The following is a 26,291-nucleotide window of genomic DNA, read 5'->3' as shown; positions in this document are numbered from 1 at the left end:
GGGTGATGTCACTGCTCTATAGGCCCTCCAGTGACACACTGAGGGAGACAATGGCTCCTGCAGTGCATCACTGAAGAGGTGACCTGAGTTCAGGGTCTCACTTTATGGCAAAGCTGAGTGGGAATTTTCCCACACAGCAGTGCCACAAGTGAGAGTAGGGACTATTTCTCATAGAGGCGGAGGAATACATTGCTGAAGGATACCTTCCTTCATTGTATTCCTGGAGCGCTGATGTGGCTGCTCTCCTCGGGAGATCGTCGTGGGACACTCGTTTTAATTGGATTTCTGCGGATCAGGGAGTATATTGTTTGTTTATTATTTTAATATTTTTTTACAGGTGACAATGGCTTCGGGGATCAAGGTGACAAGGTGATGGTGAGTATGTACTCTATGTTATATGTATGTTGTATGTAGGGTATGTGTGTTGTATGTCGCATGTTGTATGTGCACAGTATAGACTAGTCCAGCTCTGCTACATCTTGATGCCTGACATCCAGATGTAGCAGAGCCAGTAGATGATCGCCGGAGATAACTTTCCAGCGATCACCTACACTGCAGCGTTCTCACTATCAATTGATCAGCTGTTTGTGAGAACCAGACTAGTGAGCGGAGATAACTCCCGGCCACATGCACGGCAGTTCTCGCGATAAGTTATCGCGAGAACTGCAGTGGACGAGGGACTTCCGGCGGCGGGACAGGTGAGCCAGTATGGACATGCGCAGTAAGCTGCGTTTACGCATCTAATGATAGTCTATGGTAAATTTACGGCACGGCGACGTAGCGTCGCCGCATTGTAAAGACATGCTGCGTTCTGAAAAGACACGCCACATGTCCGTTTACGTGGGTCTGCCGTCTGCATGTTTTACCGCATAGTGGAGACGGGATTTTATGAAATCCCCTCCACTATGCTGTAACATCTGGACGATGCGTGTTTGACGCTGCGGCTCTACGCACCGTCAAACACGCAGCGTTTCCTGAATGTGGAAACATACCCTAATACACCAGGAAGTGTAGCCAGCATCTTCAAAGAAGGAGTTCTCTAAAGCCGCCTCCTGCATTTCCAAATGTTTTAGTGTAGTGAGCGACATCAGCAGAAAGAAGACAGAGAGGAGAATGCATCCAGCCATTTTATACCTACGGCCAGGAACAAGCAGTGCGCATGTACACAGGCTGGCACAATTCGAACAGTGCTCACACTGGAAAATAAGCACTGTAAATCAAAAGGAAGGCAAGGACCAAACATGCATATGAGGAAGCATAACCGTGCACCAGACTTCACTGAAACTCTGTCATTTGTGTACAAATTACCATAAGTTATTTTTTCATACACTGTACCAGTAATAGGTACAGTGCTAGTATGGTTTTTATATGGGCCAAGTCCCCTACAACACTGAATAGCCCATTTAAAATGCATTTTGTGGGTGACTAACTCCCTTTAAGACTGGTTCAGGCAGAGGTTAAGTGCTCGCGTACTAAGTAGCATTGCTCAAAGATGCCCCAAGCTTGTCAGGAGTCTGCTTCACTTATCTGAGTTCCAGCTAGGTGTCTAACCACAAACTGATGCTACTCATGACTTCCATGCTATGGCCAGTGTGATTTCCAAGCTCTGTCCAGATTGCTAGGTGTTGTTCATATTTACCTGCCAATTATCTTCCATTCACTTGCAACTATTATTGGTCATGTTTACATCTAGCCTCTGCAATCAAGGTAATGCATCCCTCCATGTGAGTTTATAGTTTGTTTATACTTAAATGTTCTCCCGGGGTTAACCACTTACTTGCTACAAGTCCTAGTTTGCAAATATCGCTGATATCAACCATTAACCTTCTGGAAGATAGCACATTTAATTTATTGCTCTTTTGCTCCTGTTGTTTAACCATTGCCTAGCTGAAGGATAAAGGGGCAGCACGGCGGCTCTGTCCCACCAAGGACACATCTGCAAAGAGTTTGTAAGTTCTCCCCATGTTTGCATGGGTTTCCTCCGGGTACTCTGGTTTCCTCCCACATTCCAAAGACATACTGTAAAAGTGCTGTGGAATATGTTGGCGCTATATAAATAATTTATTATATGCTTCTTGCTGCTTTATCTGTGCTATCCACTCCACTTTTGTCTGCTGTCATGCATACCTTGGTGTGTTCTGGCCCTCGCCGATCCACGTGTCATCCAGCAAGATCAATTCTGTGGCACCATCGCATTCAGGCTGTGCTGCTCACTCCGGTCTATGGCTCAGAGAACCAAGCTTACCAGGTGGGCCCCTTTACATTGAGTGTATAAAGGGTTACAGGTAGAGTTGAGTGAATATTGTAGGTTCCCCTCTTATTCAGCAAGAAATAGTGCTTGCTGAATAAGCTGCCTTGGGAACCCGGCCTCCTGGATTGTGCCGGCTGAACAGCTGATCAGCACGGCAGCTGCATCACTGTCACAGCACATACATGGACAGCCTGTGTGTTGGGCTCTCCATGCATGTGCTGTGACTGTGACACATCCACAACACATGACGCTGCCGTGCCAATCAGCTGTTCAGCCGGCACAATCCAGGAGGCCACGTTCCCAAGGCAGCTTATTCGGCAAGAGCTATAGCTTGCCGAATAAGCAGGGAACCCGAGAACATTTAATAAACTCCAGTTACAGGAACCCCAGAGTTGAATGCTACCAAGTGCTGGACAGGGTTTATATTTAGTAAAACCAGTGACATGGGAAATAGTAGGATCTTTATAGGAGGTACTTGCATGGCAAATTTTATAAAAAGGTGCACTAAAAAGTGGAAATCATCATGATAAATGTGAAATTAATATAAATGAAAAAAAGGTTTTAAAAGGTTTTAGACTATTCATGCACGGTTTCTATGTATGTGACAAACTGAGTACTTGTTCTGTCTATGGGGCCGTTCACATGACAGTGCTTTTTTTCACGGACTGTGTGTGTGAAAAAATAACAGACATATCCAATTTTGATCCGAGTCACACAGTCTACAGGTCTGTGATATTCACGGACAGTGCACAGATACGTTCCGTGTGCTACCACTGCTGCACAAGCACTCACAAGGCTGTGTTAATGGAAAAGTTAAAGGGAACCTGTCATGTCGTTTATACCATCTAAAGTGTCCCCAGTGCATGGATAGTGGTGCACTAATACGCTTTTTCCATTAAAATCGCAGCTGTAATTCTTATAAAAAAGCACTTTCTATAGCTATATCTTACCTGCTCGTTTTGTCACAGAGGTGTGCTTCATTCCGTTCAGTCAGGGTTATCCACGCAATTTGAATTATGTTCCTCGGGATTGAGTCGATGTCACTGTGAATCCTGCGCTTGGGCAGTGTCTATTGTTTTGCAGCATTGGCGCAATGTCTATTGAGGGAGCCACGCATGAGTAATATGTAATTGTTGACCCGCGTTTGTGCATTGTCCATCGGGGATCCGCGCATGTGCCGTGTCGAGGAGACGCTCGTCACACCGCATGCGTGCATCACCGATGGACAATGCATAAGCAACGCACTGGGGACACTTTATATGCTACAAATGACATGGCAGGTTCCCTTTAACATTAGGTCTTTTGACAAAAGGGGAGGAAAAATGAACGTGTAAATTAAAAAATGGTCCCATCAGGATGAGGTTACAGTATCTTCACCTTGACTCTCTCCCACACTAATACTGCCAACTGCAGTCCCCTGAAAGCAATAATATGCAGTCTTCAGAAATAACACAGGCCTCCACTAACCTCAGATGCTGTATATAATGCTGAGGAGCAGGTTACTCAAAAGAAGAATGAAGAGGTTGAGACCACATACAGTTTGTAGTCTGTAACCAAGAGAAATCAGCTACACCATCTTAAAGCAAACACCTTACTGATTTGGATTTTTTTTTTCTTTAAACAAAATTGATTTTACATTTTAGAAGAGGTGACTGAAAAGGTGAACAAAACCTTTTAGGACAATGTAAAGATTAAATGCAACAAAATCTTCCAGAACTTTAACATTCATTTAATTTTCAAGTTACAGAAACAAATAGTGAATACATTCTACATAAACATAATATTTTACAAAAAAAAATATCAGTCTGCAGAATAAAAATTTACACCCCTTTGTTTTTTGCAAATTAGAATGTAAACACGTTTATATTTGTAATCATCTTTGCTAAGTGACTATATGCTATGCTTTTCATATGTCCCTCAATCTTTACAAGAAAAGCCTATATTTCAATGGATTAAATGGTTAGACCATTACTAGACAACCCTTTGTTAACGGCTGAAGTGTCACTGGTGTCTCTCAGAGGTCACGTGACATTGCATCATAAGATCGCTATAGTCAATCAGCGACTGCTGATCAACTGGCGCCTTCAGTACTCGGTCTGAGCAGATGCCCTTAAGACAAGAATATGTTGTTTTTTTACTTCATTATGAACAAGTTAGCAGTTAAGAACGGGGTGTCTAGCCGTGGATAACCTCTTTAAGGCTCACTGGAATACATTATGTATACCTCTAGAGCATAACCTTTAAAGAAGAAATAATATTTCTTACTGAGAACACATTGGTAAGGTATGGTAAGGTATGTCATGTTGGATAGTTCTCACAGCCTTGTAAGGTATGGTAAGGTATGTCATGTTGGATAGTTCTCACAGCCTTCTGCACTGCTGACATATTTCTGCTTGACACCACCTTCAGCACCCTTTATGCAGGCTCAGTTTTCCTGTAGCTGAAATCTTGCAGCAGTGTCAGAATGGTTTGGTATCATGTATTAGAAAATCACTTTGCTTTAATTTCCCCTTCAAGTTCTACATCTTTGTTACATAGTTAAGATAGCGTTTTCTTGGGACCGCTTAAAGGAGGTGTTCACAGAAAAGCCTTCAATTATTGTTTCATGTCCTATTAGGGCATTACAGAAGGAAATGGCCCCTGCTCGGGACCTTTAACAGCCCCTGCTGGATTGTTTTAGTATGTACATGTATCCTTTTAGTGGTCACTGTGCAATGCATCAGTGTTGCTGGCAGAAGCAGCTAATTACAGAGTTTCAACAGAGGGAGAGACATCGATTTCATGGAAGAAAACAGCAGTAGTCCTTTCTTCCCGAAGGTCAAATGGATAACATACTAACAGATCACAATCTAATCTCTCTTCCCCCTCACACCCTCTTTGATTGGCCCAGACAGCCTAGATTTCTCCATATATACATATTATCTCCTGCTCACAGACACCTGAGAAAAAAATTGGACATTGAAATCAAACATGCCTGATCCTATTCTACACCTACATCAAGAGGTGGTCTCAATGCATATTAGATGGTTGCCCCATCCTGCCAAAATTGGCAGGTTTGGCTAACTTTCCTCTAATACGAGTCTTGGAGACCTTGGAGGTCCTTTAACTTGTGTTCTATCAGCTCGAGGTTTGGTATGGATACAATGCTGTACTCTTTTATGCGTGTAAATGTAACACTGTGCATAAATAGCCAGAATTGGATTGCACATGGTTCTGTTTGACTTGATATACAAGACAATGCATAAGTAGATTGGAGAAACCAATCTAAGGCCCAACGCTTCCTTCTGCACAAGTCCATAAAGCTAATGAGGCATATACGGTTTCAGTGCTTATGTACATCTATAGTACAGGAAACCCTTGTTTAGTCCCCTGACAAGCATGGGTAGCAATATGAGTGAGCTGCAGTATTTCTCTATGATAAGGCTGATCGTTAGCTCAGAGCATGGTGCCTCTGTTCTCAGCATACTGGGCCATAAAGATTTTCCTGGCTATTATTACCTGAATGGGGTGGGCAGAGGACGGGTATTTTGTGTTACAGAAATGAAACACAGTAGCTTAAAAAAAATCTCCAAATCATTTACACCGCTGTTCTGCAGTGACAGTTGATGTATTGTACTATTCTAACCAAAACGTTGCATCAGGTCTCTCCAAGGCAAAATCTAGCAATGCTACAAACAGCAACTAAGAAGTAATGCAAACTAGAAATGCAAAGAGCAAATCTCCAGGATAGGAATTGCTCATAGAGCAACGCCTCTACTACAGTAACGCATATTCATCCAGCCGTTTACTTTGATAAAGCCAAACTCTTGCACTGAAGCTTGTCCATCTCTTGGCTGATGTTTCCCTCTACGGTGTCACACTGAGCAAGGAGCCCCTAAAATACAGAAAGGACATTAACTGTCATGTCATGACTTAGCCATAGGTCCCTGTTATTTCCCTGAACCTCCCCTCAGAGGCGACTGTCCATACAGCCACCAGGAATAAGCGGTCTTATCTACTGTTCATCAGTAACCAGATAACGGGCGAGATGACATTTACAGTAAGGGTATGTGCACACGTCAGGATTTCTTGCAGAAATTTCCTGAAGAAAACCAGAAATTTTCTGCAAGAAATCCGCATTTTTATTTTTGCGTTTTTTCCCCGTTTTTTTCGCGTCTTTTTTAGCATTTTGCAAGCGAAATTAGCTTGCAGAATGCTAAAGTTTTCCAAGCGATCTGTAGCATCGCTTGGAAAACTGACTGACAGGTTGGTCACACTTGTCAAACATAGTGTTTGACAAGTGTGACCAACTTTTTACTATAGATGCTGCTTATGCAGCATCTATAGTAAAAGATAGAATGTTTAAAAATAATAAAAAAAATAAAAAAATGGTTATACTCACCCTCTGCAGACAGCCGATATCCTCAGCGGCGTCTGTTCCTATAGATGGTGTGGTTCAGGACCTTCGATAACGTCACGGTCACGTGAGCGGTCACATGACCGGTCTCGCGACCAATCACAAGACAGCGACGTCATCGCAGGTCCTGAACCACACCATCTTTAGGAACCGAAGCGGCAGCATGCAGCGGTGAGAGGCGGGAACACTCCGGGGGCCATCGAAGGTGAGTATATGACTATTTTTTATTTTAATTCTTTTTTTTTGACCAATTATATGGTGCCCAGTCCGTGGAGGAGAGTCTCCTCTCCTCCACCCTGGGTACCAACCGCACATAATCTGCTTACTTCCCGCATGGTGTGCACAGCCCCGTGCGGGAAGTAAGCAGATCAATGCACTCCTAGGTGTGCGGAATCCCCGCAATTCCGCATTTTTAATGAACATGTTGCTTTTTTTTCCGCAATGCGATTTTTTCGCGGAAAAAAATGCAACATTTGCACAAAAAATGCGGAATACACTGTAAATAATAGGAGGCATATGTTAGCGTTTTTATCACGTTTTTAAAATGAAAAAACGCGAAAAATACTGAACGTGTGCACATGGCCTAATACACTTTATTTAGACATTTTCTACATTTACAGAATTCTTACAGAAGCTTTTCATTATGCATTCTATGGAAACCGGTTTTCAACTGGTTTTTCACATGTTTAAAATAAACTTTAAGTCGCATACATGATACCGTAAAGTGGTATCCCCAGTAAACATTCATGCCATATTGGGAGGGTATGCCCTATGTGTACGATAGATGCAGGTTTTACTTCTGCAAAAAAACACCCGTGGACTCCCACAGGAGGGAAAACGGAGGTCCCGAACATGCTTGATGAGGCACAGTAGTCTCGCTCAGCTGGATCTAAAAATGTCTGATTGTAATGCCTCCTCAAGAAAAAAGCTCCTTTAGTGCACAGGATTTTTTTCACATTATTTTGAGCATTTTGCATTAAAATAAAAAGCATATTCAAAGAATTTCTTAATGCAGATTTGGAATAAAATCCACCCTAAAGAAGAGATCATCCATGCACATGGTTCTCTACAGTAGATCATGTGCTTTTCCCATAAAGTGCAGTGGAGCGAGCCACAGATACTGAAGACCTCCTGTCTAATTCACACTACTTTCTGGCGTGCCAAATGGGGTAACACACCGCATTCGAGACAGGGGCACAGTTAGTACTTCCAGTCCTTGGTCCTCAGCTGCTGCCACTACTCTTCTCACATGGACTATATTCAGTGATGTGATAAGCCTCATTATAACTGCTGGTGTTTTCAAGTAATGTTCCCATTTTAGAACTGTGAGTGTATAAATGCCAACTGACTTTTTCTTTTCTATGCACAAGACACACCTGTATTTTATATTACATTTCTCTGTTCATGGAACAGACACGAAATTCAAGTAGAAAATGAATCCATTATAAAACTGATGCAAACTAAAGTAGATTAAATTGACAGTAATGAGGCCCCATCTGGCTTGTAGCCACTATGTATTAACGATCTGAGTTCCAAGCTGGCCATGACAATTGTGCCGTGCTGCCATGAGCCACCAGGAAAAATGGATAAAAAATGGTCTATTAAGGAAAGATTGCATTCATTTACGCCAGTTTCCTGGTCATCTGTTGCTAGATCAATTGCGAGGACTTTTTTGTTTCTTACCTGAACCTTTTTTACCAGCCCTTTTCTTTTCATCCTAGAGTCACTGAAATTTTCTGGCATAGTCTGAGAGGCAACACATTAATTATTATTACTTTAAAATTAGCAATTTTCTTAGCAGTCAAAAAGAAAAGAAGAACATTAAATTAAAAAACTAGCTTAAATTAAATGACATAAATCACACATTTATTACAAAACAAAGACAAGCATGTAATTACACGTTACAGGCCATTTCACAGCTAAAATACCAGGGAATGTGTCACAATTTTGCTCTGTTCCATTTAAGGGGAATATAAAATTGCACTGAATAACATACACTTAAATTGTAAACTATTTTTAAAAGGTACAATGACTTGCAAAAATATTCACCCCTTTGGTTTTATATCTATTTTGTTACATTACTCACCTGTGTTTAAATATTTTTGCAATTCGATTTGTGTGTGATGCATCAGCACTAAATAGTCTAAGTTGGTGAAGTGAGAAAAATATAGGCATAAATCAAACTTACGGGATCAAATAAGTAAAAATTTGGCATGTGCATATGTATTCACCCCAATTATCTTGATAAGTCACATACTGAGTGAAAAGTAGTCCACCAGTTTGCAATCTCAGTGTCACCTGGTCTGTCAGTATATACACACCTCACTGGTTATTAGACTGTTTTTTCACGACATATTGTACTTCATGTTAGTGGTAACATTTCTTTGATATGACTTGTGTTTATTTATGAAAAAAACTGAAATTTGGCAAAAATTTAGAAAATGTTGCAATTTTCAAACTTTTAATTTTTGTGCCCTTAATTTTGGAAACAATTTTTTTAGGAAGTTATAAGGGTTACTTGACCAGCGATTTCTCATTTTTTCCAACAAAATTTACAAAACTATTTTTTTTAGGGACCACCTCACATTTGAAGTGACTTTGGGGGGTCTATATAACAGAAAATAACCAAAAGTGACAATTCTAAAAACCGCACCCATGAAGCTGCGCAAAACCACATTCAAGAACCACCCCCCCAATTCCAACTCCATCCCTAACACAGCTATAACCCCAACATACCCCTAACAAAAAAAAAAAAATTTTTAATTTTATTGTTTTTATCTAAAGAAGGGGTTGACAAAGGGGGGTTTGATTTGCTATTTTTTATTTTGATCACCGTGATGGGGTCTATCACTATAATCAAAATGAACCAATAGGAAAAATCTCTTGTTGTAGAGGGACCCCATTTTTCTCTCCTCTGGTATACACTAGATCATATCAGAGGAGAGAGAAATGAATAGAAAATCTGATTTGATTTTTTTTTGTGATCACTGCTATCCGGTGAACTTATGTGGTTTTTTTTATATTTAAAATTTTATTTTTTTTTTACTTCTTACATGCTTCAATAGTCTCTCCATGGGAGACTAGAAGCTGCAGTACTTTGATCTCCTTTGCTAAACACAGGCGATCTGATCATCGAATCAGATCGCCTGTGTGTAGCAGAAATGCTCACTTGCTATAAGTGTCGACCACGGGGCGGCACTCTCAGCAATCTGACAATGACAACCAGAGGTTTGCTACAGACCTCCGCTTGTCATGCCAACCCATTGGTGACCCACGATCATGTGACGGGGTCAACGATGGGTGACTAGTGACGTGCTTACTGTAAGCGCGAGTTAAATGTTGCTGAGAGACATTGACAATGGCATTTAACTTGTCAACAACCGCGGGTGGATTGCGATTCCACCCGCAGCTGTTGAGGGCACGTCAGCTGTATAGATCAGCTCTCATGTGCCCGGAAAGGTGCGGGCTCAGCGCCGGAGCCAGTACCAAACAGGTGGAGTCTGCCATCGGCGTACTATTACGCCCAATGTCAGAACGGGGTTAAGGAGTTGTCATGTGGCTGTGATGTCTGCAGCCATTGTAAACTGAAAACAAGAGGGGAACATGAGGTGATGCAGGACCAACTGGAAGTAAAAGACTGAAAATATATTATTTCATGTATATTGCTGCTTACATCCATGACTACAGCGCAAATCACCACTGCAGCCAATCGCTAAGCTCAGTGATTATGCCAAAGCAGAAACCACCGAACTCAGTGATTGGTTGCAACGGATATGTGCTCTGAAGTTGTTACGCTACCGCTGCAGCCAGAGACAAAGACCGGAGCATTATTGAGGAGGCCATGTTGGACCCATGAAGGGGTACTGACAGGTTTTTTTAAATAATTTTAACCCAGCACAGACTGATGTAGTAAAAAAAAACGGTTGTTACTTACCGGTAATAGGATTTTACAGAGTCCACGACAGCACCCTACGAGAGGGGATCCGCCCACCATCAGGACAGGAACCTACAGGTTAAAAAGGGGTGGTCACCCTCACCTCCTCAGCTTGTGTTTCAGAGTATAAGGGACACCGCCGTCGAATTAGTACAAGATAATTTCCACTTAAACAATACTAAGTACCATCACCCCTACAGAGTGAAATCTAAAAAGCACACCTTCCAATAGAGTGCAGGAATCCAGTGATTAATTACGGGGGGGAATGTGCGGGTGCTGTCGTGGACTCTGTAAAAATCCTATTATCAGTAAGTAACAACCGGTTATCCTATCGCCACGACAGCACCCTGCGAGAGACTTTCAGAGACTATTCACCTGGGAGGGACCACAGCACTAAGTACTGATCGCCCAAAGTCTACGCTGGAATTGGATGATAGATCAAGACGGTAGTGCTTATAAAAGGTGGAAGGAGATGACCACATTGCTGCCTTACAAATTATGTCAATGGAGACATCCGCTTTCTCCGCCCAGGATGAAGCCATAGCTCGAGTGGAGTGAGCTTTGATGCCTTTTGGTGGCGTTTCCCCCTTGGCGGAATAGGCAAGACATATCGCATCTCTGATTCATCTGGCGATAGAATTCTTTGTGACACTCGAACCCCTCCTCTGAGTCTGGAAAGAAACAAACAAACAGAGCCCTACTCTGCCACCAGCTTTGTGTCTTATCTAGATACTCTAATACTGCTCTTCTAACATCTAGAGTATGACACTTCTGTTCTTCTGCTGTAACTGGATTATCATAAAAGGATGGCAAATATATTTCCTGGCTTCTATGGAATCTAGAAGCTACCTTTGGTAAATATGCTGGGTCTGGCTTCAAAACAATTTTATCTTGAAAGACCATTAGATAGGGAGGGTCCACTGATAACGCCTGGATATCACCGACCTGTCTACCAGAAGTTAAGGCTAACAGAAGGGATGTCTTTAGGGTCAGAACCTTAATTGAGGCAGAACCTAACGGCTCAAAGGGAGGCTGTGTTAATGCATCTAACACCAAGTTCAAATCACATGGCGGCAATCTAGCAATATGAACTGGGTTACTACGTTCAGTAGCCTTAATAAATTTAGGCTATTTCCCGCCTCGTTGCTGTTATATAAAGCTCATAAAGCTGACACTTGAACTCTAAAAGTAGTCACTGCCAACCCCAATTCTCGGCCCTTCTGCAAGAATTCCAGAATTGCTGGAATCGGAACATGATCTGTTAGGGGATGTTGATGGAACATTAGAAACTTTTTCCAGGCTTTAGAATAAATTTTAGTAGTGACCTCCTTCCGGCTACCTAACAAGGTAGAAATCAAGGCCTCTGAAAATCCTCTCCGCCTTAGTAACTCCCTCTCAAATTCCACGCCGTCAAATGGAGGCCCTCCACATTGGGATGACAGAATGGACCTTGAGAAAGAAGCTCCGAGCTCGAGGGCAATACCCAAGGGTCGGTTACTGACATTGCTTACTGACATTGCTCTGAGTAGAGAAAACCATGGCCTCTTGGGCCAGAAGGGGGCGATTAGAACTGCCCTCGCCTTCTCCTCCCTGATCTTCCTGAGAACTAGAAGAATCAAGCACACTGGGAGAAAAGCATACGCTAGGGAAAAACCCCAACGAACTTGAAGGGAGTCTACTATGAATGGTCTGAAGCGATGCAAACTTCCCGACCTGCCTGTTTCTCCTAGTGGCAAACAGATCTATAACCGGCAAACCCCACAAACTGACTAACTGTTTGAATATTTGTCGGTCTAGAGACCATTCCCCCTGGCGTAGGCAATGACGGCTGAGATAATCTGCTTCCACATTGTGTTCCCCTCTTATGTGGAGTGCTGATAGAGAAAGTAAGTGAGTCTCGGCTAAGATGAGTATGTCTGCAGTGGTGGACATCAGAGATTCTGATCTTGTCCCGCCCTGATGGTTGAGGTAGGCTACCACTGTCATGTTGTCGGTCTGTACCCGTACATGTGAACCCCACAGGGAAGGTAGAAACTGAAGGAGTGCAAATTTGACTGCTGTGAGTTCCTTTAAATTTGAAGAACCTTGGGCTTCTAGGACTGACCACCTCCCTTGGGCCAGAACGTTCCCCATGTGAGCTCCTGTTAAATATTAATTATTAATTGAATTATTCTTATTCTGAATGTGTTCAGTACAGAACACATTGCTTCTTGCTGACATTACAAAAAGCTATTACTGTATATGTAGCTCAGAGTATAAGTTAACACCATATAGAGAGAACACGTGGTCTGTGGGACATATAAATAACGTCTCTAAGGAGGGTGTGGGGTCGTCACGTGGGGGCTGTCACCTCCTGCCTTCACCATCATTCTCCATGGACGTCGGACAAGTCACAGAAGAAAGGAACAGCTGATAGCCATGATTTTTCTCCATGAAAGAAATATGACTTCTATTCCATTTCAGAAACTATGAGGAACAAGCGCTGATAGGAACAAATGGACAATCTGTTCGTAACTATTTCATCTATTTTTATGTTTTGCTGCAATGTGGTTTTTCTGTGGACAATTCAATAAACCACTACATTTTTTATGAGAATATCATTAAATTTTTTCTTTAAAGGGAACCTGTCACCCCCCCCTCCCCAGGCGTTTTTAACTAAAAGAGCCACCTTGTGCAGCAGTAATGCTGCATTCTGACAAGGTGGCTCTTTTAGTTCTGGGTGCTGTAACTGCCGAAATAATCAGTTTTGTAATTAGTCCCACATACCTTTTCTTCAGTCAAGGAGGCAGGCCTTTCCCCCCTGCTGCAGACGCCACACAGCAGTCACTCAAATCTTCTTGGTGCCGGGCGCCGCCTCCTCACCGCTGTTTTGAAATGAGCCGGCGCCTGCGCGCTTTTCTCCTGCCTTGGGCAGGCGCAGTGATCGCTGCCAGTCTGTCCTCATATGCAGTCCAGCATACTGCGCCTGTGCGGACGCCCTGCCTGTGAATCCCAGCCCCGCAGTGTCTTCTGATTTAACATTGCGGGGCTGGGATTCACAGGCAGGGCGTCCGCACAGGCGCGGTCAGCTGGACTGCATATGAGGACAGACGGGCAGCGCTCACTGCGCCTGCCCAAGGCAGGAGAAAAGAGCGCAGGCGCCGGCTCATTTCAAAACAGCGGTGAGGAGGCGGCGCCCGGCGCCAAGAAGATTTGGGTGACGGCTGTGTGGCGTCTGCAGCAGGGGGGAAAGGCCTGCCTCCTTGACTGAAGGTATGTGGGACGAATTACAAAACTGATTATTTCTGCAGTTACAGCACCCAGAACTAAAAGAGCCACCTTGTCAGAATGCAGCATTACTGCTGCACAAGGTGGCTCTTTTAGTTAAAAACGCCTGGGGGGGTGACAGGTTCACTTTAAGAGTAACGCACCTGGTGAATAGTCTTGATTAAAAAAAAGTGCAAAATAAGCATATTTAACAGCTCCCTATCCTACTGGGCTGGCATTGGTCGTGACTGTGTAGTCCGGTTTTATTCCCCACTGCACCGCTTTTGACAAATGTCCAGGCACCACTTCAGGTCGAAGAGTGGCGGCTGACAATCTGAGTCTTCCACTTAGGCGACCTTGAAGTTTCCTGTCTGCCTCGAGGATCTTGGACTGTAACACACGAGTGTGGGATTGAGCCCACCGAACGGCCGGTATGCATGATGTCAATGACCCTAGTAAGGACATTGCCTTTCTTAAAGTTAGATTTGGATTTCTTCTTACTGCCATGATCTTGTGAATAATCCTTAGTTTTTTGTCCTCCGGTAGGAAACATAATTGCTCTTCTGAGTCTACAAGAATGCCGAGGATAATCGGGTGCATTGAGGGTTCTAGCTTTGATTTCTTTAGATTGATCACCCAACCAAGGTCCTGCAGAGATGATATTATACAGTTTAGGCGGGCTCTACATTGGATAACTGAATTTCCAACTATTAGGAAAAAGTCCAAGTAGGGTATAACCAGGGTATCCCGTTCCCTGATAAAGGCCATTACCTCTAAAATAATTTTAGTAAATACTCTTGGGGCCATAGACAGCCCAAATGGCATTGCCGTAAACTGAAAGTGCCTGACCTGATCGTTTAGCCGCACAGCCACTCTGAGGTACTGCTGGTGATCCTTGTAAATGGGTAGATGGTAGTACGCATCCTTTAGATCCAGCACTGTCATTTAACACCTGGGAAATAGAAGTTTAGTTGCCGACTTAATGGACTCCATCTTAAAGGCATGATATTGTAGAAATTTATTCTATTTCCGCAAGTTAATGATGGTCCTAAAAGATCCATCAGGCTTGGAAATTAAAAATAAAGGAGAATAAAACCCCTCCTTTTCTTGATCCTTTGGTACTTCGACAATAACTTCCTTCTCCCTCAACTGCTGAATTTCCCTTTCTAGGGCCTGCTGTTGATCTGGAGAATTAAGAGCTGTCGATACATAGAAGTTCGGAGGTACATTCTGAAATTCCAATTTTAGCCCTGATGCAACTATACCCAAGATCCAACTATTGGACGTTATCTTGGCCCATTTGTCAAAAAAATATTTTAATCTACCCCCCACAGGGAGGCCTGTTTTATTGGTAGATGCGTCTACGTCTTGATGATGAAGAGCCACTGAAGTATGCACCTTTCTTCTTTGGCTCTGCCGGTTCCCAATCCCGGTCTGAATAAGTCTTCCGGAAGGGCATACGTCTCATTAAGGTATTTCTGAAAGTAGGATTAAACACTTTAGGAAATCCCTTCTTTCTACCCTCAGCCTTCGCAAGGATATCATCCAGCACGGGGCCAAATAAGTACTCACCCCTGCATGGAATTGTACACAATTTTGCCCTAGCTTGAGCATCATCCTTCCAGGTCTTAAGCCAGAGTGCCCCCCGGGCAGCATTCGAGAGGCCTGATGATCTGGCTGCTAGTTTTAAAGAGTCTACTGACGCATCCGCCAGATACGCTACACCTTCACGAATCTGAGATAGAGAATCAAGCAGTTTGTCTATAGGGATCTTAGCTTTTAGCTGCTCCTCCAGCTGACCCACCCAGACCATAACAGATCTGGCAGTGCAGGTGCTAGCGATTGCAGGTTTAAAGGCTCCAGATGACGACTCCCAAACCTTCTTCAAGAACATGTCAGCCTTCCTGTCAGATGGATCTTTAAGAAGGCCTACATCTTCTAGGGGTAGAGCGGCTGACTTTGATGTGGAAGCCACAGCTGCGTCCACCTTAGGGACCTTTATCCATTCAGCTAGTACTTCGTCACCAAAGGGGTATCTCCTTTTTGCGGATGATGGCAAGAACCTCTTACCTTGTTTATCCCATTCATGTCTAATAAGATCCTTAACTGTCTCAACAACTGAAAATGATTTACGATTTTTCTAACAGATCCACAAACATTATGTCTTGGGTTGATCTGGGTTCCTTATTATCTGCGATCCCCATGGTCCTGTGAACCGCTTTAACTAATATGTCCATATTCTCTACAGGGAAGCATGGTCTACCCTCGTCATCTGAGGAGGATGGTGATGAGGATACTGAACATTCATCCCGTTGATCTCCTAAAGATGGGCTGGAATCTGAAGTTAAGCCAACACTAGGTTTTCCATGCCGTGTGCTTTTAAGGGAGCATTTAATCTCTTCCCTGGTAACAGCTCTTAAGTCAGAAGTATGGAGGGGAGCCTCTTCCTCTAAAGTTTGGCATATACAAGCCTGACAAAGCTTTTTAACATGGCTGTCTGGCAAAGGTACTGTGCATAAAGCACACGGCTTGTGTTTAGTTTTGGTTGCTTTTTTAACCTACAACAAAGCACAAAAACGTGACAATTCAGCTACTAGGTGCACATCACACACTCACCCAAAGCTGTTCAATAGAGTACCGGTTCCGGAGGAGGTGAATCACCGCATGACGCTGGGGCACTCGAGTGCTGTCGCCCCTGTACCACACCGCTGCCGCTTCTTGAGCGGCTGCTACCGCTGCTTTTCCTGTGCTGCTCGGGCACCTCCACCTGTAGGTGCTCTGCGTCCCCCACAGAGGACATCTTGCTGCACGCTCTCCGCAGCATTGGCTCCGTCCTAAGAAGGCCAGCCACGCCTCCTCCCCGGAAGTACCTGTGATCCACTTCCGGGTCACAAGCGCTTTGCCTTCCGCTCCTGGATGAGATGCCGGGATCACCAGCGCTGCATTCCACGGACCCTGGGATCACAACATCCATGTGCCCAGCTGACGAGGAGTCTGCGTGCAGGACACCCCCCGACGCTGCTTCCAGTGCCCCCGTCTCTGCCGTTCCCACAGACACCGCAGCAGAGGCTGATGGACCTGGGTAAGATCTTCAACCTGTCTGTTCCCATCTAGGAAAGGAACTCAAACTGAGGAGGCGAGGGGGACCGCCCCTTTTTATCATGTAGGTTCCTGTCCTGATGGTGGGTGGATCCCCTCTCGTATGGTGCTGTCGTGGTGTTAGGAAAAAAAAAAAGTTATTCCCACAAAACTACATTTCAGATGAGAGATTATGAAAGTATAATGTGGGAACAAAACTGCCATATTTTCGCCAGATCTGACAATAGCAGAATACACTGTGTGCTGAATTTTTAGGCAAGTTGTATTTTAGAGAATTATTTTTATTATTGATCAACAACTATGTTCTCAATCAACCCAAAAGACTCATACATATCAAAGCTTAATATTTTTGAAAGTTGGAGTGATTTTTTTTTAGATTTGGCTATCTTAGGAGGATATCTGCTTGTGCAGGTAACTATTACTGTGGAGAATTATTAGGCAACTTAATAAAAACCAAATATATTCCCATCTCACTTGTTTATTTTCACCAGGTAAACCAATATAACTGCACAAAATTTAGAAATAAACATTTCTGACATGCAAAAATAAAACCCCAAAAAATTAGTGACCAATATAGCCACCTTTCTGTATGCGGACACTCAACAGCCTTCCATCCATAGATTCTGTCAGTTGCTTGATCTGTTTACGACCAATATTGCGTGCAGCAGCCACCACAGCCTCCCACACACTGTTCCGAGAGGTGTACTGTTTTCCCTCCCTGTAGATCTCACATTTTATGAGGGACCGCAGGATCTCTATGGGGTTCAGATCAGGTGGACAAGGGGGCCATGTCATTATTTTTTCTTCTTTGAGCCCTTTACTGGCCAGCCTTGCTGTGGAGTAGTTGGAGGCATGTGATGGAGCATTGTCCTGCATGAAAATCATGTTTTTGTTGAACGATACTGACATCTTCCTGTACCACTGCTTGAAGAAGTAGTCTTCCAGAAACTGGCAGTAGGTCTGGGAGTTGAGCTTCACTCCATCCTCAACTCAAAAAGGTCCCACAAGTTCATCTTTGATGATACCAGCCCATACCAGTACCCCTCCTTGCTGGCGACTGAGTCGCAGTGGAGCTCTCTGCCCTTTACTGATCCAGCCTCTGGCCCATCCATCTGGCCCATTAAGAGTCACTCATTTCATCAGTCCATAAAACCTTTGAAAAGTCAGTCTTAAGATATTTCTTGGCCCAGTCTTGACGTTTTATCTTAGGTTTCTTGTTCAAAGGTGGTCGTTTTTCAGCCTTCCTTACTTTGGCCATGTCCCGGAGTATCGCACACCTTGTGCTTTTTGTTACTCCAGTAACGTTGCAGCTCTGAAATATGGCAAAACTGGTGGCAAATGTCATCTTGGCAGCTTCATGCTTGATTTTCCTCAATTTATGGAGTTATTTTGTGCCTTTTTTGCCCAACAAGCTTCTTGCGACCCTGTTGGCTATTTGCCATGAAAGCTTGATTGGTGATTACGCTTCAAGTTTGGCAATTTCAAGACTGCTGCCTCTCTCTGCAAGACATATCACAATTTTGGACTTTTCAGAGCCCATCAAATCTCTCTTCTGACCCATTTTGCCAAAGGAAAGGACGTTGCCTAATAATTAAACACACCTTATTTAGGATGATTATGTAATAAGACAACACCGCTCCTCATTACAGAGATGCACAACACCTGATTTACTTAATTGGTAGTTGGCTCTCAAGCCTGAACAGCTTGGAGTAGGACAACATGTATAAAAAGTATCATGTGATCAAAATACAACTTGCCTAATAGTTCTGCACACAGTGTATATCTATCAGTTGCAGCTCATCCAATCAGCTCATCAGTAGAGGTGCTGAAAGTCAAAAACCACTTACAAATTAATTCTAAAGGTCTATTCTTATGATAGGACTATCAAGTTTAGAACCAGGATGACTATAAAATGTGACAAAGCTGTAAAGCAAGGAATTGTTGTCAGTAAACAATGAAGGGGGATAGACTGTGACAGCTTCAAATTGTTAATTAGCTGTTAAAGGGGATAGCTGGGACTTTGCAAAAAAATTGTGCTTAAGCAGTAACAGGCAGGTAGTTCCAACCTACCTGCCTGTTGTTTTCAGCACTGTTCTTTGCCTTCACAGAGCAGTCTCAGACTGCTCCTGCCAGCGATTCAGTTGCTTCTGCTGTCATGTTAAAAGATTGGTAGCTTCTTTTCCGCTCTGCTTTGACAGGGCAGGACTTCTGATGTCATACTGATTGACAGCTGGCTCCGTGCTGACTAACTGAAGCAGCAGGCTGTCAGAATGAAGTCGGCAATCGCGCTCCATCGACAGAGCAGCCCTGAACTGTTCACATGGAGCAGCTGAATAGCCAGCAGGAGCGGCTTGTGACCACTCTGTATCAGCGCAGAAAGGCGCCGGGACCTCAACAGCCCGGTACCTGCCTGTTAAGGCTTATGCACATTTTTTTTTCTTTAGGTTTAAAAAGTCATATAAATCCCCTTTAACCCAAACAGGGATGTCACAGTGTAGTTTGATCATCATTACTCTCATTTGCACATGGAAACACTAGAAGCAATGGAATGAAACTGAAAGGGAGAAGATACAGATAAGATATTAGAAAAAACATTTTGACAGAGAAGGGTTATCAATGAGCGGTACAGGCTGCCACAAGAGGTTGTGAGCTCTCCTTCAATTTAAGTCTTCAGAGGCTGAACAGACATCTGCCTGAGATGGTTTAGTGAATTCTGCATTGAGCAGGGGGTTGGACAGAATAACCCTGGAGGTCCTTTCCAACTCGAACATTCTATGATTCTATGTCTTACCATTGAATCCATCTGTTCCAGGACTTTCATGAACTGCTCCACAGTTGTCTTTATCCTTTTGTCGAGTTTGCCAAGTGCTTCCACTTGAAGACTTTTACTAAGAAAACCCTATAGAACAAATTAAAATATTTTGGAAGGCTTTTCTAGAATTTGAAAAATGTAAAAAACAAACAGCCTATTTTATAATTACTCGGAATCTCCCAATTTAACAAACTAATACTAATTCTGCTGATTAAATACATGTCTTATGCTTAGCACCCAGCACATGGTTCTGGTAAAGCTAGAAATGTTAATATATACGGTAGGTGGACACATAACCTTCTGTATGCCAGATAGCTCCTTGCTAACATCTTCTAGTTTGGTTGCGATTTGCTCAACAGATTTTTCCAAATCCTTTAGCTTCTTTAATTCAGATTCTTCCTCTGGATAGTTCTGTTGATCATAAGTATAATAAGAAAAGAAGAAAAGACTACATCACAACATGAAATTAGCTGTGTGTGGGGTTCGGAGTGGACAAATACCATCATAAATACACAATAAACGACATTTAACATCCCAAACATTCAACAAGGCCTCATATGTAATGTTTGTTTGCTTCCTGCAAGTAGAAAATGGGATGATTACAAGGCGGTTATGCTGATTAAATCCATACCTTGATTGCAGAAATCTGTTTTTCCATCTATGAGAAATCCAGTGTTTAAAATCATATGCAAATGAGCCACAAGTGTTCCGGGGGTGATACACCACATGAAGCTCACGTGCCCTCACATCCTATTCCCTGCCCGCCACCAGTCTCCCGTGACTGACAAGTCACTCTTGTTTCAATGACATGTCTGCCCTGACTGAGATCTCTCACAAGCGCCATCAGTGCCAAGGGCAAAACATGAGCAGTCACGTCTTCATAACGTTTCTAGACCCAGTGTATCAATCTGCGCATGTGCCCTCCCATCTGAGGAAAAAAGGGTCACAGATATGACCAGCAGAGAAGAAGTGTTGCTGTCATGGGAGGCAAGTCACTGAAACAACAGTGACCTGTCAGTCAGACAACAGTTGGGGGGGAATAGGGAGAGAAAGGGCAGGCAGGAGAGCTGTAAGTGCAATGTCCCCCCAAAGCACTTGTGACTCATTTACATAGGATTTTAAATGCTAGATTTCTTAAGATGTCAATCAAGGTATGGATTTAATCAGCATGGAAGCGCAAGGAACATGTTAATAGTTTGAGGAACAAAATACTCATGAAAGATTACCTTTAATTACATGAAAGTTCACTTTTGTTTCTATTACAGGCTGAAAATAATTTATCGTGAAAATATTTTTTACAAATTTAAAGGGAATCTGTCACTACATTTGACCTATCTAAACTATTAACCCCTTAAGCCCCGAGGGTGGTTTGCACGTTAATGACCGGGCCAATTTTTACAATTCTGACCACTGTCCCTTTATGAGGTTATAACTCTGGAACGCTTCAACGGATCTTGGCGATTCTGACATTGTTTTCTCGTGAGATATTGTACTTCATGTTAGTGGTAACATTTATTCGATATAACTTGTGTTTATTTGTGAAAAAAATGGAAATTTGGCAAAAATTTTGAAAATTTCACAATTTCCCAACTTTGAATTTTTATGCCCTTAAATCACAGAGATACGTCACGCAAAATACTTAATATAGGGATTTTTGTGTACTCACCGTAAAATCCTTTTCTCCGAGCCATTCATTGGGGGACACAGACCATGGGTGTATGCTGCTGCCACCAGGAGGCTGACACTAAGTAATACAAAGAAAGTTAGCTCCTCCCCTGCAGTATACACCCTCCTGCTGGCTCCCAGCTAACCAGTTCGGTGCAAAAGCAGTAGGAGATCAATAACAACATATAAGCGTATAGCATGTCACATTATATGAGAGTATAACATATCAAATGATAAAAACAAGTACAACTAATAATAGGGAGGGAGCTGTGTCCCCCAATGAATGGCTCGGGGAAAAGGATTTTACGGTGAGTACACAAAAGTCCCTATTTCTCCTTCGCCTCATTGGGGGACACAGACCATGGGACGTCCCAAAGCAGTCCCTGGGTGGGGACAACATCAGATCAGGCCGTGTAACCGCTACTTACAAGTGCGCCACTGCGGCCTGCAGAGTCCGCCTGCCCAGACTCACATCTGTGGAAGTGTGGAAATTATAGTGCTTCAACAATGCATGCGGACTGGACGAATCCGCAAGCTTGCAGGCGTGCCTTGCCGACGCCTGGTGCCTAGAACCCTCGACAGACAGGGAGATAGGCTGACATCTAGCATGGAAGGACTCCTGGATGGTGAAACGGATTCACCATGTTAGCATGGCCGATGAAATGGCTAAACCCTTCCTGAAAACGTCAGGAAGCCTTCCTCTACCGTCAGGAAGCCCAAATAAAGAGTCCAACCGTCGGAAGGACGCCGTCCTCGAGACGTACCTACTCAGAGCACTCACTTCGTCCAGAATATGGGGAACTCGTTCCACTTTGTGGACTGGTGCCGAAAGAGATGAGGGAAGATCTATGCCCTCATAACAGTGGTAATACATTACCACCTTGGTAAGAAGTGAAGGGGATGGCCTGAGGACAACCTTGCCTTGAAGGTAATAAGGGAAAAAAACCTGAAAGAGCAGAACAGCTAGCTCCAAAGACTCGTCATAGTGAGGATATCGCAGAGAAAAAAGGGCGACTTTCCCTGATAGTAAAGTCTGCTCGGATGAAAAGAAGTCTACTGTAAGACTCCTAGGATCATTAAGGTCCCAATGACCTAACGGTATGCGATAGGGAAGAACTACGTGTGAAAACTTCCTGTGAGAAAGTCCCTAATTGCAGTTTTGCTGCGATAAGGCGGGATGATACTAGCTCCGCAAACAAAAAAACTGACGTAGTCAATGCGAATCTCGGAGGATCGCTGGGGCCCCTTTCTGCTTCCGAAAGGCTTTCAGAAGTAGTGGAAGGAGAGTTATGGAAACTGGTACCACGGCAGAACCAGAGCATGGAGTGCGATGGCTCTTGGATCTCGAGGCCGAACCACGAACACGAGTACATTGGCATTCGGTCTGGACGTCATCCGACCTACAAGTGGAGAGCTCCAGTGAAGGCAGATCTGATGGAAGACCTCGGGGGGGAAGTTCCCACTGACTTGAGGCGGAACCCTGATGGCTGAATTTGTTTGCCGTCCAGAGTTCTACTCCTGGGATATATACTGCCGAGATCACTGAATGATAGATCTCGGCCCATCATAGAATGTGAGGTATCTCGGTCATGGCGCCTGGCCATGGGTACCTGCTAGATGATTGACTTATGGCACTGCCGTGGCATTATCCAATTGAATTTGGATAGGGTGACCCGCCAGAAGGCAGTGGACCTGCTGTAGGACTACCGTTCGGATCTCCAGAGCAATGATAGGGAGAGGAAGACTGGCATTGGTAGTTACTAATAACCATTGAACCAGGAGAAAGGCCCTGGATGAAGAAGGAGCTCAGAGACTATCGCCTGAAAGTCTTTTTGACTTGCTGAAAAAGAGCGGAGCGAAGGAAACCGCTTCCATTGTCGTCACCATTTTTCCTCAGAACTCTCCTAGCAAATCGAATGAAATGAGGGGGAGAGTAATCAAGCCCTCAGAACTCTCCTTGCGCGAGATCCCTGTTGAAGGGCCATGACCTTGTCTCGAGGGAGAATTACCAGCCTTCTAGAAGTGTGCAGGGTTATCCTCAAAAAGGATATCTGCTGGGCTGGAAATGAGGAGAATTTGTTTAAGTGTAGCTGCCAGTCCAGGTGAGAGGGTATCGCAAGTGATCTAGACGACTCAGCGTAGTCCTGGAAGGGCGGCTAGACAGTCGACCAAACAGGGCAGGACGAGCACGCCTCTAGGGTGCAAGAGAAAACATGACATCCGCCATGACCTGTGCGAACACTCTGGGTGCGGAAGCAAGGCCGAAGGACAAGGTTGTGACTTGAAAATGCTGTTCACGGATGGAAAGGCGAAGGAATTTTTTAAAGAGGGTAAGCATCCCGAGTGTCGATGGATGCCGAAAAAAAAACAAAAAAACTGCACCTTGTTCTGTTGAAGTAAGGACTGAGCTGAGGAGCTCCATCCGAAGAAGGAGGACCATGTCAAAGGTTGTTAGAAGTTTGAGGTCCAGGGTCAGTCTAGACTGTGCTGGACAATCCTTAAACAATCCTTTGTCAGTCTCCCGCTCAAAAGATTTGATTGGCCAGTTGTTACTGGTGAGAATCAAGGTAGATAAGGTCTCCAGCCAGGAGACCATTGCTCTAGCAATCCATGCGGCGGCTAGGGAAGATCGAGAGCTGAACCCGAAGGCGCAAGACGGGACGAACCAGATTTGCTATCTGACAGTCCGTGGTATTTTTAATTGATGACCTATCAGGTAGGGATACTGGTAGGTATACCACAGGAGATTCTACCCGGTTAATCTACCCCATGGCGGAATGTGCGGCTGCATCCAGCAGGTCATAGTCTCTTGCCATCGCCGCTCTCTTTTGACAGTGCAGAAATAAAACTTAGGAACCCTCGATCCATCATCCTCTTAACAGGGAAGTGGAGAGGAATTGTCCGCCTTCTTGCATCATCCGCTAAATAGTGGTGATGCAGAGGGGGGTGCTCATACGCCAAAAAAGGGTGCCTCTGTATATCCACAGAGTTCAGGTTTCCGGAGGACAGGACAGGTTGTCTGGCGTTAGGCCTGGATGCAGAAGAGGAAACATGGAGGCGACATTCCATGTGCTCGTCTGTTGATGGTGTGGGGAGATCGGGGCCTTTTAAAAGGACCCGTCGCCCTTAAAAATCAGGCCAGGCATGGCATCCCACGTAGAGGCTTCTGTCCAGTGAACTCCTTATGAGGGACACTGCGTAGTCTAGAGCAGAACCAGAGTCTTCGTCAATGTACCGAGATTGGTTACTCGTCTCTGAAGCTCTGGCAAGTTCAGGCAATATCCAATCATATAATCAGAGCCTTGTTGTTATCAAATCATTGGTGAGGGAGCAGGAAACGAAAACTTCCGTTTTCTAGATGCCTGTATGTTTCAAGACGCCTGTACGTTTCTAGAATACTTGCGGCCCCTGCTAGCCGACGGCTCCCATGTAGGATAGGGACCATGTATATCAGTCCTGCGAGCACTCCGGGCCACAGAGAGTACCCGAGGGGATTTAATCTCTTGGTCAGAGAACCATGGATTGCGGTCAGTGACGAAGTCCACTGAGGGGAACTAGAGGATAAGCTGGGGTTGGCGGCAGAGGGCTCCTCGGATTGATCATGCGCCCTTAAGACCAGGGAATACTGGTCATTCGCCTTTAAGACCAGGGAATACTGGTCATGCGCCTTTAAGACCAGGGAATACTGGTCATGTGCCTTTAAGACCAGGGAATACTGGTCATGCGCCTTTAAGAACAGAGAATACTGGACATGCGCCTTTAAGACCAGACAATACTGGACATGCGCCTTTAAGACCAGACAATACTGGACATGCGCCTTTAACCCCTTCATGACCCAGCCTATTTTGGCCTTAATGACCTTGCCGTTTTTTGCAATTCTGACCAGTGTCCCTTTAAGAGGTAATAACTCCGGAACGCTTCAACGGATCCTAGCGATTCTGAGATTGTTTTTTCGTGACATATTGGGCTTCATGTTAGTGGTAAATTTAGGTCAATAATTTCTGAGTTTATTTGTGAAAAAAATGGAAATTTGGCAAAAAATTTGAAAATTTCGCAATTTTCACATTTTGAATTTTTATTCTGTTAAACCAGAGAGTTATGTGACACAAAATAGTTAATAAATAACGTTTCCCACATGTCTACTTTACATCAGCACAATTTTGGAAACAATTTTTTTTTTTGCTAGGAAGTTATAAGGGTTAAAATTTGACCAGTGATTTCTCATTTTTACAACAAAATTTACAAAACCATTTTTTTTAGGGACCACCTCACATTTGAAGTCATTTTGAGGGTTCTATATGGCTGAAAATACCCAAAAGTGACACCATTCTAAAAACTGCACCCCTCAAGGTGCTCAAAACCACATTCAAGAAGTTTATTAACCCTTCAGGTGTTTCACAGCAGCAGAAGCAACATGGAAGTAAAAAATGAACATTTAACTTTTTAGTCACAAAAATGATCTTTTAGCAACAATTTTTTTATTTTCCCAGCGGTAAAAGGAGAAACTGGACCACGGACGTTGTTGTCCAATTTGTCCTGAGTACGCTGATACCTCATATGTGGGGGTAAACCACTGTTTGGGCGCACGGCAGGGCTCGGAAGGGAAGGAGCGCCATTTGACTTTTTGAATGAAAAATTGGCTCCAATCTTTAGCGGACACCATGTCGCGTTTGGAGAGCCCCCGTGTGCCTAAACATTGGAGCTCCCCCACAAGTGACCCCATTTTGGAAACTAGACCCCCCAAGGAACTTATCTAGAAGCATAGTGAGCACTTTAAACCCCCAGGTGCTTCACAAATTGATCCGTAAAAATGAAAAAGTACTTTTTTTTCACAAAAAAATTATTTTAGCCTCAATTTTTTCATTTTCACATGGGCAACAGGATAAAA

General features: G+C 43.9%; 1 protein-coding gene across 3 annotated transcripts in view; it reads right to left on the bottom strand.

Annotated features, from left to right (window-relative positions):
* Positions 1-3,959: 3,959 nt before the first annotated feature.
* Positions 3,960-26,291, bottom strand: part of BAG1 (BAG cochaperone 1) — a 148,683-nt gene continuing 126,351 nt past the window's right edge. For all 3 annotated transcript variants that reach the window (XM_077269543.1, XM_077269541.1, XM_077269540.1), the window contains exons 4-7: positions 20,036-20,149; positions 19,718-19,825; positions 8,331-8,393; positions 3,960-6,125 (exon numbers count right to left, since the gene is read on the bottom strand). In XM_077269543.1, coding sequence (XP_077125658.1) covers positions 6,036-6,125; positions 8,331-8,393; positions 19,718-19,825; positions 20,036-20,149 — 375 coding nt within the window. In that variant the 3' untranslated portion in view covers positions 3,960-6,035. The remainder of the gene's footprint in view (positions 6,126-8,330; positions 8,394-19,717; positions 19,826-20,035; positions 20,150-26,291) is intronic.

This window comes from Ranitomeya variabilis, chromosome 6 (assembly GCF_051348905.1).
Source record: "Ranitomeya variabilis isolate aRanVar5 chromosome 6, aRanVar5.hap1, whole genome shotgun sequence".
Classification (NCBI taxonomy): Eukaryota; Metazoa; Chordata; class Amphibia; order Anura; family Dendrobatidae; genus Ranitomeya; species Ranitomeya variabilis.
Note: the sequence above shows the minus strand (reverse complement) of the source record. Positions and strands in the feature narration are given on the sequence as shown.